The sequence below is a fragment of the Helicoverpa armigera genome, chromosome 29 (assembly GCF_030705265.1).
Source record: "Helicoverpa armigera isolate CAAS_96S chromosome 29, ASM3070526v1, whole genome shotgun sequence".
In the NCBI taxonomy this organism is placed as follows: domain Eukaryota; kingdom Metazoa; phylum Arthropoda; class Insecta; order Lepidoptera; family Noctuidae; genus Helicoverpa; species Helicoverpa armigera.
The window spans coordinates 540498-560734 of record NC_087148.1 but is presented as its reverse complement, the minus strand read 5'-3'; the positions used below and the strand labels follow the sequence as shown (position 1 = coordinate 560734).

The following is a 20237-nucleotide window of genomic DNA, read 5'->3' as shown; positions in this document are numbered from 1 at the left end:
GGGTCTACGCGAGACTCGATTTCTAAGTTCACATAACCTATTATCGGCCGCGATACAGAACCAACACCTTTGACAAAAGAATTACTCAAAGGAATTATTATTAAATTGAGTTTCCTACAACAAGCGGTAGTTATTAAATTACTTTGCGAGCCATTGTCAATTAAACACCGAACTATTGTTTTATAACCCGACCTATTATTACTAGCTCGCGCGTAAACCTGCGCGGTTGATAACAGAATTGTCGACTCAGCCTTCGTATCAGCTGCTAATAACGCGGCCGTATTATGATTCGGAAATGTTTTAGTAACATCACCCGAGCCACACACGGTTACCGGCGCGGGAATATCGACCTTATCGCTATAAGAATAAGAGCAAGGCACAGCGGCGTGAGTCGGCGCAAGCGAAAACGCCGCGCGGGGCGAGGGGTGCGCGGAAGGCGCGCCGGACAGCGGCGCCGCCAGAGCAGGCGCGCCGACTACATTGCAATTCATCGATCTAACATCAGCAGTTTGCAGCGGGGGATTATTATTTTTATCAAAATGTAATAAAGTATGATGACGTTTTTTACATACTTTACAAACCGAGGTCGACTTGCATTTACTCAAACCGTGCGAAGTGCTCAGACAATTTGCGCATCCATCTTTGGATTTAATAAACTCAAACCTAGCTCTAGGAGTTAACGTGGATTGAAACTTCGCGCAGTTATACAAATTAACATGAGCGTTATCATTACAATACGCGCAACTCGAGACCGAAGTCGCTGTAGGAGCGGAACAATTAATCGATTCACTCACAACAAACGATTTCGTTTGCGTACGAGGATCGCGAGATGCGGAACCATGCGGTTTATTATAGTTATTTTTCGCGTTCGCATTCAAATGAGATAAATTCAAGCGAGCTAATATTTTTGCCTGATCCTGAACAAAGCTAATTAACAATTTAGTTGTAGGTATTTCAATATCGCGAATGGAAAGTTCAAACGATTGACCAGTCTGTGAATCTATTTTTCTCATAGCGCAATGCAAGAGAATAAAATCAGCAAGATCCGGAATACCCAGTTGTTTCAGGGCAGAAATACTTGCATTAAATGTTTCAATGAAAGAATCGAGACTATTTGCGTTATAAGAACAACATTTTAAATCAAATATATTATTCAAATAGTGTGTACCTAATGTGCGTTTATCCTGGTATTTACTAACTAAGCTGTTCCATAAGAACTGGTAGGTATCACCCGTAGGTACGATACCGGCTGTAACCTTCAACGCGTTATGTGTAAGTTTACCTACTAAGTACTGCACACGCTGCGAGTCAGTCAGCTGATCGTTGTCGTGAATATTTGACTTAAACGACTCGTAGAAAACAGGCCAATTCTCTGGTTTCCCATCGAAAGACGGCAGTGCGATCGGGGGCAACTTTATTTTTAGCGGTTCAAACAACGTTTTCGAATTACTACTATGTGATAACGGAGATTGCCTACTATTGACTTTATTTCTAATACGCTTGATGTGGATAAACAAATCTTCAAAGGATTCTAAAGAAGCATAGTCGGGACTCGAACCAGGTTTCAAATTCATGTTTATTTGGTTAATTCGATCGACATAAGATTCGAATTTGTCTCGAATGTCGTCAATAGTTTCCGATTCAGTCATAAAACTTTCATTCTTTCTCGAATCGAACGACGAAATATTTTTTGATAAATCATATAATCGATTAACACGTTTGAATAATAATCCTTTCTTCTCATGAAGGATCGTTAGTAAATCTTCCGGTTTTAGTTGTTTGTCAGTCATTTTGTGAAGCTAATCTTCAAAAACAGTATAAAGAAATGCGGTAAACAAGTTACCTACAAGGCGGTTTGCAATAGTAAAACTATCTGTAGGTATTAGAATAAAAATGACTCATACGCACAAAACCGAAATGATATGTAACTACCTCCTATTGTAGGTATGTATTTGTTACAAAGGCGAAATTATAAATAACAAAGAATGAACTTTACCAATTAATACGTAACACGTTCTATTCTGTGAGACAAATTGACAGATTTACCAAATACTTACGTAAAATCTATTGTCAAATATGTTCATACTTATTAAAGCGGAGCGATTTGTAGGCAGGTATAATTCACCAAAGTTTACGTAAATTACCTATACCTATTGTGCAATGTTACTTTATGATTTTCACCAATTATTACGTAAAAATCTAACTAATAGCGGTTCAATATCCGGCTCGAAGGACCAAAACTATGATGAGGCGTGTAAATAGCCTCATCATGGAAAAATAATAGAAAAAAATTAGTGAATGTAAATTGGGAGAAATTTAAAAGGTTTGAATGAAGAAAGAAAAGAGAAATGCGGGAGCGGTGATTTCAAATCTTGAAAATCGAATGCGGGGAAACAATATGGCGGTGAAACCTAAATCGTATTTCAATTAAATCCCTGCTGATGATATTCCTTTAGACACCAATACCCACTACAACTATTTGCAGCAATAAAGCCCACGTACCTTGTGAATCCAGGGACCTCACTTAGAACCAGCGAGATGTGAAGAGGCCTCGTTCCAGGGCGCGTGGTCGCGGTAAGGGCTGCCGGCCGGCGAGCTAAATCTAGGTTCATCCACCGGTGGACTGGTTAAAACTCGTGAAATCAGCACTGCACTATAAGTCCGCAATGTCTTCTAGCAGCAGGTTCAATTATTACACAAGAATCTTCAGGAAATCACATATAGGGAAATAATGACGCGGAGCGGTGTGTATTCGACACAATGGCGGCGGGAGAAGGAACATGCGTCCTTGGCGGTGGCCAAACGCAACTGCTAGCTTGATGCGAGCGTCCTCTAGAACACTCGATACGAACCAATGGGCGCTGCGGTAGCTAGTATTGTCGTTCGGATATCATCATCAGAGACTCAATTGGGTTATTATAAATATGAAAATAATTGAAACAAAGTTTTAAGTTGCGGGAAAAATAACTTATGTATTTAATTTATTATTGAATAAATATTCGCATTGAAAAAAGACATTGACGCTTCACCAGTCAAAATTCGACTAAAATATTTAAAAAGTCCGAATTATGCTCTTTTGGCTTCTAGATTTTAAATTACATCAACTTTATGAGTTACTAGCTTCCGCTCTCGGCTTCGCCCGCGTAGAGTTCGGTTATATCGTGTTTCCAAGAGAATACTTCAAAAGTCCGGGATAAAAACTATCCTATGTTATTTCTCAAGATCAACTCTATCTCTGTACCAAATTTTATTTAAATCAGTTCAGTAGTTTAGACGTGAAAGCGTAACAGACAGACAGACAGACAGACAGACAGACAGACAGACAGACAGAGTTACTTTCGCATTTATAATTTTAGTAGGGATTTCTAATATTTTAGCCACATAAAAGCTACTTTTTAATCAAATTCGCGATTTCAGTCAATCTTTCGCATTCACAGCCAAAATTCTACAAGCCACAATATATTTATTCTTTTTCATATAAATATCACTGAAACATCAATTAATCCCCAGTATGGTGATGGTAAGTCATAACGGTGATTAATGACCCAATAGAATTGATAAAATATTCCGCTTATTATAAAGTAGTATTTACTCACTTTCACAAATATTTAAAACGCTGATCGGTGATTTTTTATTATGACTCAATGTCAATCAATGCAAACTCTTATTTAAAAATCACCAAATCACGTTATTTACATCAACTTTGAATATTTTTTTTGGGACTGCGGTGATTATGAAAGTCAAGTGGTAATTATCCCTCCAACGGCTTTCATCCTACATTATACAGAATTTTTAATGCAAAAAACATCACTTTAGCCACTCTGTGATTAATTAAAGTCAAGTGGTGATTACTCTCTCGCGTCACAGCATTATGCTGAGCGATTCTTTTTCTATTGTCCATGCGTCTTTATATGTGCAATAAAACTTATTTCCTTTCCTTCTTTCATTCTGATTAGTGAAAGTCACTCGGCGATTAACGAAAGTCAAGTGGTGATTAATCTTCAAGCGGCTCATAGTCCATATCGCCGCAGTATTCGGCTAGAAAGTCTAGGAACAACGTGAACTTGCCTGTGGATGATCTAGACCAGCGCGCTGACACCGACTTCATGCAGGTCGATAGACTTTCTAGTATGTTCTGTGGAAAGAGAAAAAGTATATAAGTCAGTATTAAAGGTGCAATTGTTGCCCAAAATTAAAATAAATAATGAAAGGAAATATACTCTTTTTAAAATTACAAGGAATGTAAGTATTTTCGACTACTATTTTCGCATTGATGATGACATTTTAAAGTAAAGTTAAAGCTATATCCTCAAGTAAAATAGGCTATTTTTTATCTGGTAACGAAAAAGGAATTCTTTTGGGACGTGGATGAAACCGCGGGAAACAGCTAATATTACTATAAAAAATATAAATTTTCTGTATTGTGTTTGTATTTAGATATTTTTGTGTACAATAAAGAATATGAATAAGAATTATAAGGGCAAATATAAAAATAAGCCAAAAATACATACCTGAGGCCAATCCTGTCTATAAACAGCCAAACACTGCTCCGTCAACGAATCTTCGCTCAAATAATCATTAGTTAAAAGAAAAACCAGCACAGTAGCCATTGACTCCCACACATCTACACTCTTATTTTCACTCAAAAGCATTATATTCCGCGGACACAGAATACGGTCAAAAAACTCCAAATTCACTACACTATCATCGCCTTCTATTGGTAGACTTTTATCAGTAGAGTCTACCGGTTGACTTTTTTCTACTGGTTGACTTTCTACTGGTTGACTTTCGACTGTTTCTTGACTCTGTGGTGCAATAACAACTTTTGTCGGTACTTCTTCATCGCTGTTCGGTGTTGGGGCTCGTTCTTCGTCTTCGAAGTTTCTGAACTGTGGTGATAGTTCCGTTCTTCGTTCGGGAAGGGTGAGTTCTTGTGGGGGCGACCGTTTCCTGTCGGGACAGCAAGTATCCCAGATACCGTGAAGTTTGGATAGGAACGATTCGTTCACTTCTTTCGGGCGTCGACTTACTGTGAACAAAAAGTGTTTTTTAAGACTTGATTTCATTTTGGTTTACTACTCAATAATTAGTCACAACTGTCATATGTAACGTGTCACTCAATATTCGTCACACTTCATCAGTCTTTCGTAACACTTGGCCACACATCACCCAGTATGTCATAAGTCTCTCACAACTCGTAACACTTCGCTCACCATTCGTCACAATTCGTTGCACTCCCCAAGCATTCGTCACACTTCGCCTATAATCCGTCACAGTTCGCCACCCATAATTCGTCACACCTCGCCCATAATTCATCACACCTCACATACAATTCGTTACAATTCAACCAACACTCGTCACAATTCGTCACACTTCACCCACAATTCGTCACGATTCGTCACTCACCGAACACGACACACAGGTCGACACTGAGCTGCAGTATGGCTCGCCTGGTGGCGGCGCGTATGAACACGTTGTGTGGCGAGCACGCGAGGGCGCAGCTCGATAGTACGCGAGTCAGACTGTTGCTGGGAGCCACGCCGTCTAGTAGGAGGCATACTTGTTCCTGGAAGGGAAGATTTTAAAACTATATGTGACGGAAATAAATGCAGTGTTTTTAGTTATGAGTGTCGCCAAACTAGATGGCGGTTCGCAAGTAATTTCCGAGTACAGGTAAAGTACATCTGGCAGCGCTGCTTGCAAAATTCATAGAAATACAAATATTCTTTATTTTGTTCATACATGCATACTTATATTTTCGTTAATCCTAATAATACTAACGGCGTAATAGCCGAGTCCTCGTGTAAAATCAGCCAGCTGCGCAGGACATACTATAGTGCAGGCACATTTGCTTGTACACAAGTGCACTCACTATTCCTTCACTCTCATAGCGCGATGAACGACCACCGGAGAGAGCCGCGTACATGGTGACACTCACATATAATATTATTCAATTTATAACATATTTGGACTTTAAAAGAGACTATGAGCCTTGAGTTTGTTTCGGCGTTTCTTCTCAGGGATCAGTCAGTTAGGAAATGCCGACACCAGCGTCCTTAAAATGACGTGTAAAAGTGATGTAATGTCCAACTTGCAAAATAAACGATTTCATTTCAGGACCGACATTTATAATCTCCAACTTCCAGACTCCGGGCTGTTTTGTGAAAGTTTTCAAAGCCCTACTAAGCGACTTCAGTTTTAATAGATAACTCCTACCTTCAAGTGTATGACACTGGCGGCAGGGCTGACGTGCTGCGCGAACACGGCAGGCGGTGACGTGACGGCGGTGACGTCAGAAGCACTCTTGTGACACGCCGGCGTTAGCTCGCCGATGCTCTGTAGCGCTCTAACCTCTGCTTCTATGTCTTTGCAGAGGACCGCTAGGGACAATATTTATTTATTTATTACTTTATGCACAATTTTATACAATGGCGGACTTAGCGCCTAAGGCGTTTTCGCATTAATTGTGGGAATCCCCGAAAATGGGTTTCGTTTTCAAGCTAAAACAATGTAAGGGTGCCATTCATTAAAAAAGTAAATAATAACCAATAATGTAATCATCATCTAGGCTTCACCCAATTGTCATCCAATATAAGCAAACCAAAAACCCCATTAAGCCTAACGTAATACTTAAACGGCCACTTTGTAGGGGAAAAACAGTACTTATGTAAGTTTCAAAAAATGATTTAAAAATTTTTTGGTCAGTGGGTCGTCTTAGGAGCGGAGTTGTGGGAGTTGGAGTATACGCTGAGGCATCGTTCAGACCAAACGTATTGTCGGCCGCTGACTGTGAGCGCGCGTTACGCAGTTTATTGCTTTTCCATATATATTGGAATTGTCGTTCACACCGAACCGACTATACGCTGTTACGTCGTCTGTTGTAGCTGACTCTCAGTGGCCGATTATTTTACTACGCGACTATGCACGGCGGACGCGGATTGGCTACGCGGACGCAGTTGCCGAATAGCGCCGCTCCGCCGCGCCTCGGTACAGCACGTCGATAATTAGTGTCCCTTTTATATAAACTTAAACGTATTAAAGACTAGCTGGTGCCCGCGACTTCGTCTGCGCAGGTTTAGTATTTCGAACAATATGTTTACAATCCTATGTGTTATTCTGATGTATAAGCTATATTATTGTAAAGTTTCATTAAAATCCATTCAGTAGTTTTTACGTGAAAGAGTAACAAACATCCATACATCCATACATACAAACTTTCGCGTTTATAATATTAGTAGGATATTAATTCATCGAATGTTTTACTGTCATACGAAAATATTTCTTGAACTTATTTGGATAAAGTCTATATTCGAAATATAAAGTATGAGATATATACTGAGCCCTTTTATGTGTAGAATAGTCAGCCGCTCAGCGTACGCATCTAGTGTGAACCTACAAGAGCCTATTCTTTTGTTCACACATGTAGCGCATCGTACGCTATAGCCGATTGTCGGCTTGGTGAGTACGCGTACTGCAGATTGAGTCGACGTTCACACTGGGGCAGACAGTGAGTATACTCACAGTCAGCGGCGGACAATACGTTTGGTGTGAACAATCCCTTAGGGGTACTATGGTCAGTGGGTCGTCTAGAATTACTACAGAGCAACATTTCTTAAGACATATAAAAAAATTTGGAAAGGAAGTTTGCCCAATTTTTTTACCATTAGTCTAATTACAAATCACCACTTTTTGGAAATTAAAAAAATCATTTTCAAAAGAACTCACCAGTAGTATTCCAATTATCATTGATCCACTTCTGCAGCCTCGTCACAGCCGCCCTAACAACGAGAGTCACAAGTGGCGGCGGCGCCGTGGCCAGCAATGCCGCCACGGCCGCCTGAGCTCGACCCTGGATGGCCACGCGCCCACTCTCCAGCGCCGAAGCGCGCAGTGCTGCCAGCTCCGACGAGTATACTCGCTGCACTGATTGTACGAGCGACGGCTGCAAGAAAATAGGCTTTTGAAGTCAGCGACTTTCGGAAGTCGGTGTCTTAATTTTGTCAGCGACTTCTAGAAGTCGGCGTCGCAATTAAGCCAGCGGCTTCCAGAAGACACTATCTGCATTTAGCCATCGACTTCCAGAAGTCGGTTCTAGTTACATTTCTAGAAGTCGGTTACTTAATTACGCCATCGACTTCTAGAAGTCATTGAGCCATTGTTATAGTCTATTTAGAAACACGAATTCCAGAAGTCGCTTTTAAAAGACGCTGAAAGTATGATGTTCAAAACAGCTAGTTTCCCTAGGCAATGTTTAAAAACCCTATCAATTAAGAGCAGCCTGTATATCAACGAGACAGTATCTAACACCCGCTCTCACGACGCTCGTCACAAGTGGCGGCGGCGCCGTGGCCAGCAATGCCGCCACGGCCGCCTGAGCTCGACCCTGGATGGCCACGCGCCCACTCTCCAGCGCCGAAGCGCGCAGTGCTGCCAGCTCCGAGGAGTATACTCGCTGCACTGATTGTACGAGCGACGGCTGCAAGAAATAGACTTTTGAAGTCAGCGACTTTCTTAAGTTAGCCACCGACTTCCAGAAGTCGCTATTAAAAATAAGACACTGGCTTCCAGAAGTCGCTATTAAAAATAAGACACTGACTTCCAGAAGTCGCTATTACAAATTAAGACACCGACTGCCAGAAGTCGCTATTAAAAATAAGACACTGACTTCCATAAGTCACTATTACATATTTAGACACCGACTTCCAGAAGTCGCTATTAAAAATAAGACACTGGCTTCCAGAAATCGCTATTACAAATTAAGACACCGACTGCCAGAAGTCGCTATTAAAAATAAGACACTGGCTTCCAGAAGTCGCTATTACAAATTTAGACACCGACTTCCAGAAGTCGCTATTAAAAATAAGACACTGGCTTCCAGAAGTCGCTAATACAAAATACATCGACTTCCAGAAGTCGCTTATAAAGGACGCTGTAAATATGACAGCAAGTTTCCCTAAGCAATGTTAAAAAATCCTATCAATTAAGAGCAGACTGTATATCAACGAGACAGTATGTAACACCCGCTCTGACGACGCTCGTCACAAGTGGCGGCGGCGCCGTGGCCAGCAATGCCGCCACGGCCGCCTGAGCTCGACCCTGGATGGCCACGCGCCCACTCTCCAGCGCCGAAGCGCGCAGTGCTGCCAGCTCCGAGGAGTATACCCGCTGCACTGATTGTACGAGCGACGGCTACAAGAAAAACACTTTTGAAGTCAGCGACTTTCTTAAGTTAGCCACCGACTTCCAGAAGTCGCTATTAAAAATAAGACACTGGCTTCCAGAAGTCGCTATTAAAAATAAGACACTGGCTTCCAGAAGTCGCTATTAAAAGTAAGACACTGGCTTCCAGAAGTCGCTATTACAAATTAAGACACCAACTTCCAGAAGTCGCTATTAAAAATAAGACACTGGCTTCCAGAAGTCGCTATTAAAAGTAAGACACTGGCTTCCAGAAGTCGCTATTACAAATTAAGACACCAACTTCCAGAAGTCGCTATTAAAAATAAGACACTGGCTTCCAGAAGTCGCTATTACAAATTTAGAAACCGACTTCCAGAAGTCGCTATTACAAATTAAGACACCGACTTCCAGAAGTCACTAATACAAATTTAGACACCAACTTCCAGAAGTCGCTTTTAAAGAACGCTGTAAATATGACACAGCAAGTTTCCCTAGGCAAGAACAAGACATGCTATATCAACGAGACAGTATGTAACACCCGCTCTGACGACGCTCGTCACAAGTGGCGGCGGCGCCGTGGCCAGCAATGCCGCCACGGCCGCCTGAGCTCGACCCTGGATGGCCACGCACCCACTCTCCAGCGCCGAAGCGCGCAGTGCTGCCAGCTCCGAGGAGTATACTCGCTGCACTGACTGTACGAGCGACGGCTGCGAGAAAAATGGTTTTGAAGTCAGCGACTTCCGGAAGTCGGTGTCTTAATTTGGTCAGCGACTTCTTGAAGTCGGTGATGCAATTAAGCACAGCGGCTTCTAGAAGACGAAATCTTACTTTAGTCACCGACTTCTACTTTCGACTTCTGGAAGTCGGTGTCTCGATAACGGCAGCGGCTTCCAGAAGTCAGTGTCTAAAATAAAGACAACTTGTCACAAATTGAGACACCGACTTCCAGAAGTCACTTAAAAATCGCTGATCGTCCGCACTTGAAAATATGACAAAGAACACGGCAACAGTTTTCCTATCCAATATATCAAATAATCAAACAAAACACTATCAAGTAAGAGCGGACTGTGCGCAACAGTACTCAAGAGACACGAGACGCGTGAATGCAGCGCGGGAATCGATGCGCGACTAACCTACCAATAACGAGTCGCCGTCAGCGCACACCCTCCCCCCCACTCCGCACGTCTTCATAGAGACCCTAAAATCGAACACTGCGGATGCCCTTTCCACTTTTGCCGAGTGATCTAGAACCATTGCGAGACCTGTAACAGCGACTCACTACGAGCGCGACGAGGGGCCGCTGCGAGAGTGCGAGAAAAGACATTTTGGTTAGCGAATTGCGAAACGAAGGTGTGAAAAAGTGATTAATTTAATCATATTTTTGTTAGAATCTAATAAACAAAAGTACAATTTCTTGATGAAAACCTTAAATAACACATTTACCTGATGATGACAAACAGCGACGAGCCTGGCAGCTTGCCGTGTAGCGCGAGCTCGTGCTGGCTCCAACGCGGCCGCGCTCAGAGACCGGACTGACGCCGCTGTCACTCGCTCAATAACCAGCTCGAGAACACGACGGGTGGAAGATGGCTGGCTTTTGAGTAGTTCTTCTTCTAAACGAGCCTTGAAAAAGAAAGAAAGTACATCATCATCATCGTCTCAGGCATAGGACGTCCACTGCTGAACATAGGCCTCCCCCTTCGACGGCGACCTTTATAAGATCGTCTGTCCAACAAAAAAGTTGATTTAAGTAAATAAATGACGTATAGAAACTTAAACAAAAGCAAAATATGAAGGAAATCTAAGATTACCGCCATTGAATACAATGACTTGAAAATACATATCATCATCTGCCTAACCTTTTCCCAACTATGTTGGGATCGGCTTCCAGTCTAACCGGATGCAGCTGAGTACCCAGTGTGCTACAAGAAGCGACTGCTCTATCTGACCTCCTCGACCCAGTTACTTGGGCAACCCGATAGCCCTAAGTAATACTGGTTGTCAGACTTACTGGCTTCTGACTACCCGTAACGACTGCCAATGATGTTCAATGACAGCCGGGACCTACAGTAAAAGTATACATATTTATTTAGAACTCACCTGCAATTCCTTCTCCTTATTCTTAATCCGATCCTCAGGGTTCAAAGTTAAACTAACCGGCGTGATATGTCGATAACTAGCCACATCTTTCTGATCCTGCGCAACTCTACATGTCGATAGCAACACATTTAAATCTCTCAAATGCGGGCACAGCTCTATTATAATCGATTCATCGACTAAATCGCAAGAATCGACATTCAAATCACTCGATACAGTTATATTTAGTCGATTCTCGTAGAATAGTTCTTGAGGAAAATGCGGTAAATCGAATAGCCAGCCGAGAATCGATTTTAAATATATAGCTGTGTTCTTCTTTAGTGTTGTGCTTTCGATTTTTAGTCGATTCGAGTAGATATCGAATAGGATTTTTAGTAGTTTCTGGTAGTAGTTTATGCGTAATGATGTGTAGTCTAGCATTGATAAGTAGTGGACTAGCCATGGTATTGTAATTGACAGTCGGCCATTTTCCTGTGCATTTGTTAAAATTCCTTGTAAGTCTATAGTTGGTTGACTCTGTAAGATAAATATACAAACAAATATATGAATTTATTTACTAAAGTAATAATAATTTGCGCAAAATTTTCTTAGGAAACTGTGAATTTTAACCAATAATGGTTTAGGTACGCTTAAATAGTCAAGTTATAATTTATTTCTTTGCGCAAACAAATTTATGCGCAATATTAACTGCGCAAAAATTAATTATGATATTTCTAATATGAAACTACAAGATAAGCGCATAAAATTTTTGCGCAAGATTTAGCGCAAAAATTTCATTGCGCAAACTATCCAAGACAAAAAATCACAAAATTAAATACTTACATAATTCCTTAAAGCCAGATCATTTTCTAGAACTTTCTCCTTCGGCGTAGAATAGCTAATTTCTTTCTGTACAACTTTAGTTATTGTAGATTTAGTACTTAAATCTGATACTATTTGAGTGTACGGTAGCGATGCTAATAAGCCTAGGAATTTAGCTAAAAGAGCTAGCTTTTTAGATAAATTTAGATATTCTGTTGTTATGTCTGGATTTGCTGAAAGGAAAAAAAATCATGTCAAATATTTTTGGAAATCTTAAGAAGAGATAATTAGTTTTTTTTTGTCATGCTATCTTAGTCGAGTTTTTTAGCTATTTGTAATACATATTTATACTAATATTATTTTGAGTTTATTTATTGGGGACCAATTATATAACCATTGATATACTCAATGGATGCTCTTTATAAATTAATATTAGTTCTTTTTTATATCGATTTACAATTTATATATTTAAATAGATAAACCTAGTCTAAAGCTAAAACAAAATATAATATGTATAATGAAAACAAATATTATTTTGTATGTATGTGTATGCAGTCGAAAATCGATCTCAGTGGCGTGCACTTGGAGAGGCCTATGTCCAGCAGTGGACTGCGATAGGCTGATGATGATGATGATGTATGTGTATGTGTACTTACAATTGGCTCTATCCTCCGACGCTATATGTGTACCGTCTAAAACCGTTATTTCGGAAGCGATGGCATCTCTTAAATGTACTCTAAACGATTCATTTTCTGCGTTTATTATAAATTCCCTGTAACAACATCATTATTAATATCATGAATGCCAAAATTACTCTCGTCTGACTATGCGGCTTTCACACCGAAACCGATATAAATATAATTAAGTCAGTCTAAAGTCTAGGAAAGTATAATCTATACTTAATATTATAAAGCTGAAGAGTTTGTTTGTTTGAACGTGGTAATCTCAGGAACTGCTGGTCCGATTTGAAAAATTATTTCAGTGTTAGATAGCCCATTTATTGAGGAAGGCTATAGGCTACTTTTTATCCCGGTACGGGAAGTAGTTCACACGGGATGCGGGTGAAACCGCTGGCAGAAGCTAGTATGCCATATAAAATTAAGAGTTACTTTACAACCCCATGATGATAAAAAGAAAATCTTTCAATATTTTCATATCGTTGCGTCACAAATAATGAAAGTTGAAGTTTTTAGTTTTACTCTTGATTAAAATAATTATTTAACTGCATACACTATAATTAACTAGAATTGTGTGAATGTCGAGATGTCTAGAAAGAATGTTTCTTGTCAGATGACGGCAGATAGAAGAGTATGGAAGGAGAAAACATGCTGCGCCGACAGCAAATAAAATTGGGATAAGGGCAGGAGGATGATGATGATATGTATGAACTTACTTGTAAAACATTTCCTGTGTCGTAAATTGTGGTAGTCGATGTGACTCGGGCGCATTGGGGCATGTCAGACGACGTTGTAGTTTGCTTAGCTTCGATTCCTGGGAGAAAAATAGCGAATATTAAAAAAAATATTTATCAAAATTAAAAAATGCAAACATCGGAATTAAGAACCTCCTCCTTTTTAACGAAAGTATTACTTAGTTATACATTTTTTTTGATTGACTTTTTAGGGATCGGTCTTAGGTAGAATCCCTAATTGATCACTGCCTCTTCTGGTCGTTTTTGCGCAACTTTCCATATTGTTTTTGCGCAACATTTTCATCCAAAAATACTTTTGCGCAAAAATTGCGCTTTTTTTGCGCTATCTGATCCTCACCTGTTTACTACTAGGCAAGCAGTGCTGGCACATGTGCGAGGTGAACAGTTTAGCCAGATGCGCGAGGTTGGTGGGCGCGGCGCCCGCACACAGCAGCGCTTTGAGACGAGCGCGGAGCGACGAGCGAGACGTGCCGCCTGATTGACTGTCTTGGTACCATCTGTTGAGTAAATGATGAATTTGTAATACTTTTAAATGTAATATTAATAGAAAAGCATAAAGGTCCTCTAACATGCACAATAAAAATACAGACAATTTTATGTTCAAAAAACATTAAAAGAGCGATTTAGATGACTTTAACCCGTTTATATGTGAATGTATTTGTTTATTTTGCTAATGGCTAAACTACAGAGATGAAATTTTAACTCTGTACATAGAAACAGATAGGTTTTAATATACTCGTTATACAGAAACAAATAGTACAGTAGGTACTTTTCTCTTAAAATATAACGATTTTTAAGACAAGCTGTTTAAGAACAGAAAAAACATAGTCAAGTAAAAATTCGCCTATAGCCTTCCTCAATAAATGGGTCATACAAATAACTCGGACAAAATTCTTAAATAGGTCTAGTAGTTCCTGCCATTCGAGCATCCAAACAAGGTCTTAAGCCCATTTATGGACAAAGTAGTTTCAGATACATTTCAACAAAATAAAATAACTTCTCTCACCTCCAAATCTCATAGAACATATCCCTCTGCTTCTTAAAGTTCTGAAAGCTGAGCATCGAAGGAAAGTTATCAATATTATCCGTCTCCGAGTTAAAGCAAACCACTCCATTGGACCGGATCTCAGGTGGTTTGGCCCGGTCTGTGTTGGTCTCTGCCTCACACCGTAGACCGTAGCAGTTTAGTAGAAACTTTGCTAGGTCGGGGTAGAAACTGCGAACTTTTTTGTTTTCACCTAGAAGAGAAAAAGAGTAAAAGTAAAAAGGGTTGTTTCCAAAATTCTATCTATCTTTAGTTTTGATTATTGAAGATAAGAATATGAAAAACCGTTAATATATCAAAGTTAAAGATAAAAGGTAGCACTATTTCCGTATTATTATTCAGACTCTAGCTAGACTATCTGTGTACCAAAACAGTTCAGTAATTTTGCATTTATAATATTCCTAAGGAATGGTTTCATCGACATGTGGACTAAACTGTAATAAACTATCGAATTTATAATATGGACTGTATTTTTGCGTTGAGTGTAATAAACTATCGAATTAATAATAATTTGACTCACATGCATGTAAAGCGAGGGGGAATTGTGGAATCTGAGGGAGTACAACTCTCAGATTCTATAAACCTGAGATCACTCTCCGCAAACGATACATATAAATACTTGGGTATGGCGGAGGGGTTAGGCATCAATGTGGCTGACATGAAACAGTCATTGCGGGAGCGTTTCTTTGGCCGCCTGAATAAGGTCCTAAAAAGTTCCTTATCAGGCGGCAACAAGGTTCGCGCCTTTAATGGTTGGGTCATGCCAGTCCTGATGTACTCTTTCGGCATACTCAAATGGACTCAAACTGAATTGGACGCCCTGGATAGGAGAGTCCGCACACTGCTGACCGCAGAACGAATGCATCACCCACGATCGTCAGTGATGAGACTGTACATCCCACGGAAATGTGGAGGCCGAGGCTTTTTAAATGCAAAGACGCTCCACAACCGCGAGGTGTGCAGTCTCAGAGAATATTTTCTCAAAAGCGACGTGGGTATGCACCGTGATATGGTGGCAGTGGACAGAGGACTCACCCCGCTGTCGTTGGCAAATGAGAACTGGCGCAAACCTGTCGTACTAACTACCCACGATCGCAGGGAGGTATGGCAGAGCAAACAGCTACACGGACGCTTCTTCGGGGCTCTTCATGGCCCCGATGTAGACTTCAATGCGTCCGTATCTTGGCTACGCTTCGGTGACTTGTTTGGAGAAACCGAAGGGTTTGTATGTGCAATTATGGACGAAGTTATCCTTACGAATAACTACCGGAGATATATCGTGAGAGACGGGACGGTTGACATATGTCGGGCATGTCACCATCCGGGTGAGTCTATCAGACATATTATATCTGGTTGTTCTCGTTTGGCTAATGGTGAGTATTTGCACAGACATAACCAAGTGGCCAAGATCATCCACCAGCAGCTTGCTCTGCAATACAACCTTGTAGACCTTGAGGTACCGTACTACAAGTATGCGCCCGACCCAGTTCTCGAAAAGGACCATATCACGTTGTACTGGGATCGATCTATCATCACAGACAGGACTATTGTAGCCAATAAGCCTGATATTGTGGTGATAGATCGATTAGCGCGCCGCGCGATGATAGTCGATGTCGCCGTTCCGCATGACGAGAACCTTGTGAAAGCTGAGAAAGAGAAACAAATAAAGTATCTCGACTTAGCGCACGAGGTTGTCGCCATGTGGAGTGTCGACACGGCTGTTGTTGTGCCGATTGTCGTTACGGCCAATGGTTTAATAGCCAAGAGCCTCGACGAACACCTCAGGAGGCTCTCGTTGGGCGGCTGGATCAAGGGACTGATTCAGAAGGCAGTACTCCTTGATACGGCACGTATTGTGAGGAGGTTTCTGTCTCTGGGACCAGTGGCGGATTAAGAGTATCCGAGGCCCTAAGCACAGAGCCTGTGTAGACCCCCTATTACTTAAATGGAAATAGAAGGTTGAAGAAATTGACCGAGTGAAGCGAGCGTGATGCACATGTAGTTTAAAATGCGCGAGCGAAGCGAGCGCGAAATTTTTTTCGGACTCGTACGGAGGTAAAATTTATCCCAAACGTACTTAATTTTTTGTTTGTTGACAAGTGCAAAAACGAAGGCACATAGTTTCTGAATACGCGAGCGAAGCGAGCGCGAAATTTTAATTATTTTTATTATAGACTCAGAACCAAAATTACGTACAATGTAGCCCAAACGTACTTAACTTTTAATTTGTTGACAAATGTAAAACGAGGACATATAGTTTTGAAAACGCGAGCGAAGCGAGCGGGAAATCTTGATTATGTTTTAAGACTCAGAACTAAAATTTCGTAAAAGGGCTACATTTCAAACCTTCATTTCTTTCTGTTGGACAAGTAAGATGGATAACGTAAGATCGATAACAACGTCCGCGGACTTAACCGGTGGTCCGCGGACCACTTGGAATGCCTCCAGGCACCACCAGCCCACCACCACCAGGACCACTGATCTAAAGCATCCAAAATTTTCGGATATGTTTGTTATATTGCACTCGTAGTTACAGCGTGAGCTTCCCAACGACTGTACGATAGCGACTTCGGAACGCTATCGTTGCCTATTAATTCTTTGCCCAACGATGAGTAGAAGCCGAAAAAAAATTGTATAACAACTGCACAATTGAAAAAAAAAATCACTGCGATCGTACAACAATCAACAGCACTGCGACCAATCAAGTTTAGAGGCGGGGGTGTATGAAGGGTCACTCCCGAACTGCTCGCGCCTTGTGATTTCGGATATATTGTGGATGAATCTCGATAAAATGTAGGTATAAAATGAAACGCCAGCAGAGGATGGAGGCCCCTGGAGAACAGGGGCCCCAAGCACGTGCTTGTTGTGCTTATAGGGTTAATCCGCCACTGTCTGGGACCCTAACCACCGGTACCTTGGACCCTGTGCCCGATATCGGTGGCAACCTATTTTTTATATTTTTAAATGTTTTTTATTTTTATATTTAATATTTAAAAATGTAAATAATATGTTAGAAAATAAATAAATGATGAAGTAAAAATTTGACTCATACTTTTTATAGTTACAGGTCTATTTTACTATCAAATGCAAAAATATTGTAAAAGGTAAAATATTGTAGCATGCATTTTATGTATGGTACAATATCGCATTGGAGAATAAATAAATAAAAATAAAGAAATAAATATTAATTGAAATCCGTTCAGTAGTTACATCTAATCAAAATCCGGTCAGTAGTTACAAATTAATCACCACACAAACTAATATTAAAATATGAATAAAAATATACATACCCAAAGTTTTCAAAGAGCTCTTATCTAAAATAACTTCGAGCACAATCCGTTGATGCCAGAGCGATTTAACAGCAAAATATGTACTATTGTGTATAGTTTTAAGCAAATAATTCATATCACTATCATTTAACTTACTCTCGGCTACATTAAAATCTTCCTCAAACTGTTTCGATATCAAAATGGAAATCAGAAAATATATTTCCGTATTCAAACTCATTATTAAGTTGTTTTTTATTAAAATCTCGTATATATCTACTAGTAAATCGATTTTTTCTTTAAACGTGACTTTAGCCACATCGCTTTTAATGTAGCTATGTGTTTTTTCTATAGAGTTTTTCTGTGTTATTTTAATTTGTGGTGTCGAAGAAGGTTTTTGAGGCAGCGATGTGTTCAAAATATTAAATTTCTCCATTAATTTATGACGTTCCTGTTTCAAGATGTTTCGTTCAGCCTCAAAACTGTTTGTTTCTTTGACCTGTATTTTTTGTTGCTTAAAAGCCGAGTTCTGTTCTACCATTAAAGGTGATGTGGTAATAGACTCGACATTAAAACTAGTTAGAGAAATACTCTTCTGAGACTTGTCAATGTTAGTCGGTTTAATCCTTCGTTTCTCAGATCTTAACGAACTTGATTTCCTCGCACCAATCTCCGGAAACATTTCCGAGTTTGACAGATCAATTTCAACCTTACTATCATCGTTATCCGTCGAGCTCCTATTCTTCTTCTTTTTACTACTTTTCTGTACATTAACCATGTAATCACCTAAACAGCTTTTCTCTTGAGACCTTGAATGCCTGTGACTAAGTCTTGGCGTATCACATCTCTCATACTGCTCTTTGACAAAACTCCTTGGTGTAACTGGACTTGCTAAATTCGGATACTCGGATGGTTTAACACCATTTTTCAGCGGCGTACTTGACAAGACCAATCTATCAACTCCAGTACTTATTCTCGACTCATCGGATGACACCGATTGATTCGTACTATTCATACTTTTGTCTTCAGTGAATAGTTTAGTTTTTACCCTACGGCCGGTTCTTTTACGGTCTTTGCTAGGTGATTCGTGGCTGCGAAGACGTTCAGTCTTGACGGAGAGGCTGTCCATGGTGCGGTCTTCGCTGGTGGGATCGCTGATGGATCTCCGATGCTTGCGTCGGCTGCTGAGCAGCTTTTCAGGAGTACTGTGCTGGAGAATTTGGACTGCATTGCTGTTGGTTTGTAGTATGCTGTAAATAATGTTTTCTTGCTATGATAAAAATATATATGATTGCAATTTTATGTCAACATCCCAAACTTATAGTTATTATTTATGTAAATATAAAGACTAAACCACTATTACTGAGTGACTTTATTTATTTATTGCAAAATGCATTCTTATCCTAGGTAACTTTACCCTGTTAGGGCTTTAATTGTTGTTTGAATGTAACATTAATACTTTAGGTAACCAAATCTAATGTGAACTTCATATGATATCAAAAATTACCACATAACACCAAAAAGTTACTTGTAATTTATTTTTTCACTTGCTCACAGGGCAGGCTAGGCCTTTCATAGTGTTTATTTATTTCATAGAAACTACATTTAATTTAATCAGTTTGTGTCATTTAACCAAAAAATATTTCCAAAAATGTATGACCCCTGGTGACCCTGTCTGGGTCATGTACAAGTGACCTCTTGACCTCATTTTTAACCTATATAACTTGCGAATTATTTAATAATGACGAATAAACCTGCTTTACAGCTGAAATATATATTTTTTTCAAGGATTATTCATGATTGAAATGATAATTAAGATTTTGCAATACTCAAATTCTAGCATATTGAACTAAGACAATGAAATATACATTTCTAATTAAACTTGGTTAGCTTGCATGATAATTATGGTAGTTTTAAATTGAGTAATAGGTATTTCTGCAGTTTAGTTTAGTCTAAAGGACTGGTTTTATTGTTAAAACAATGGTTTAAAATTCTTTGTTTACAAAATTTTAAATAGACGTACCTATCAGTCTGACTCCTTAAATACGACAAAAAACACGTCACAAACTCGTTCTTATTGCAGCAATTCAATATACAGTCTTCAGGTGCATCCTAAAAACAAAAATAGTATAAAAATATTGCAAAAATATGCGAAAATTTTCACTCTATTTTAGGTTATAATTTCACCTCCAAAGACTCATCGTTTAGCCATTTAACAAGAAGTGTGGCTTCCAGTTTCCCTGTAAGGACACTTTCTATTATTGTTTCTGACATATTGTCGTTTTATCATAAAACTAAAGTGATTTTTCGAGAAAATATCGATTTTTGGCAGCTGCGCGCTCAAACTTGAGAGCCATATTTTTATTATTGCCATGAATAAATAATCCATGTAGACGTCAAGATAGTGATGTACATG

General features: G+C 39.8%; 1 protein-coding gene across 1 annotated transcript; it reads right to left on the bottom strand.

Moving 5' to 3' along the window:
• Positions 1 to 1558: 1558 nt before the first annotated feature.
• On the bottom strand, positions 1559 to 20219 carry LOC110378500 (codanin-1). Its single transcript, XM_064042716.1, has 15 exons — positions 20009 to 20219; positions 19845 to 19933; positions 17846 to 19071; positions 14517 to 14748; positions 13848 to 14007; positions 13472 to 13569; positions 12735 to 12850; positions 12100 to 12311; positions 11281 to 11793; positions 10624 to 10803; positions 7726 to 7942; positions 6217 to 6380; positions 5407 to 5566; positions 4512 to 5029; positions 1559 to 4135 (listed from the first exon to the last, which is right to left on the bottom strand). The coding sequence occupies exons 1-15, from the start codon at positions 20093 to 20095 to the stop codon at positions 3995 to 3997; spliced, it is 4113 nt and encodes a 1370-aa protein (XP_063898786.1). The 5' UTR covers positions 20096 to 20219; the 3' UTR covers positions 1559 to 3994.
• Between the last annotated feature and the right edge of the window lie 18 nt (positions 20220 to 20237).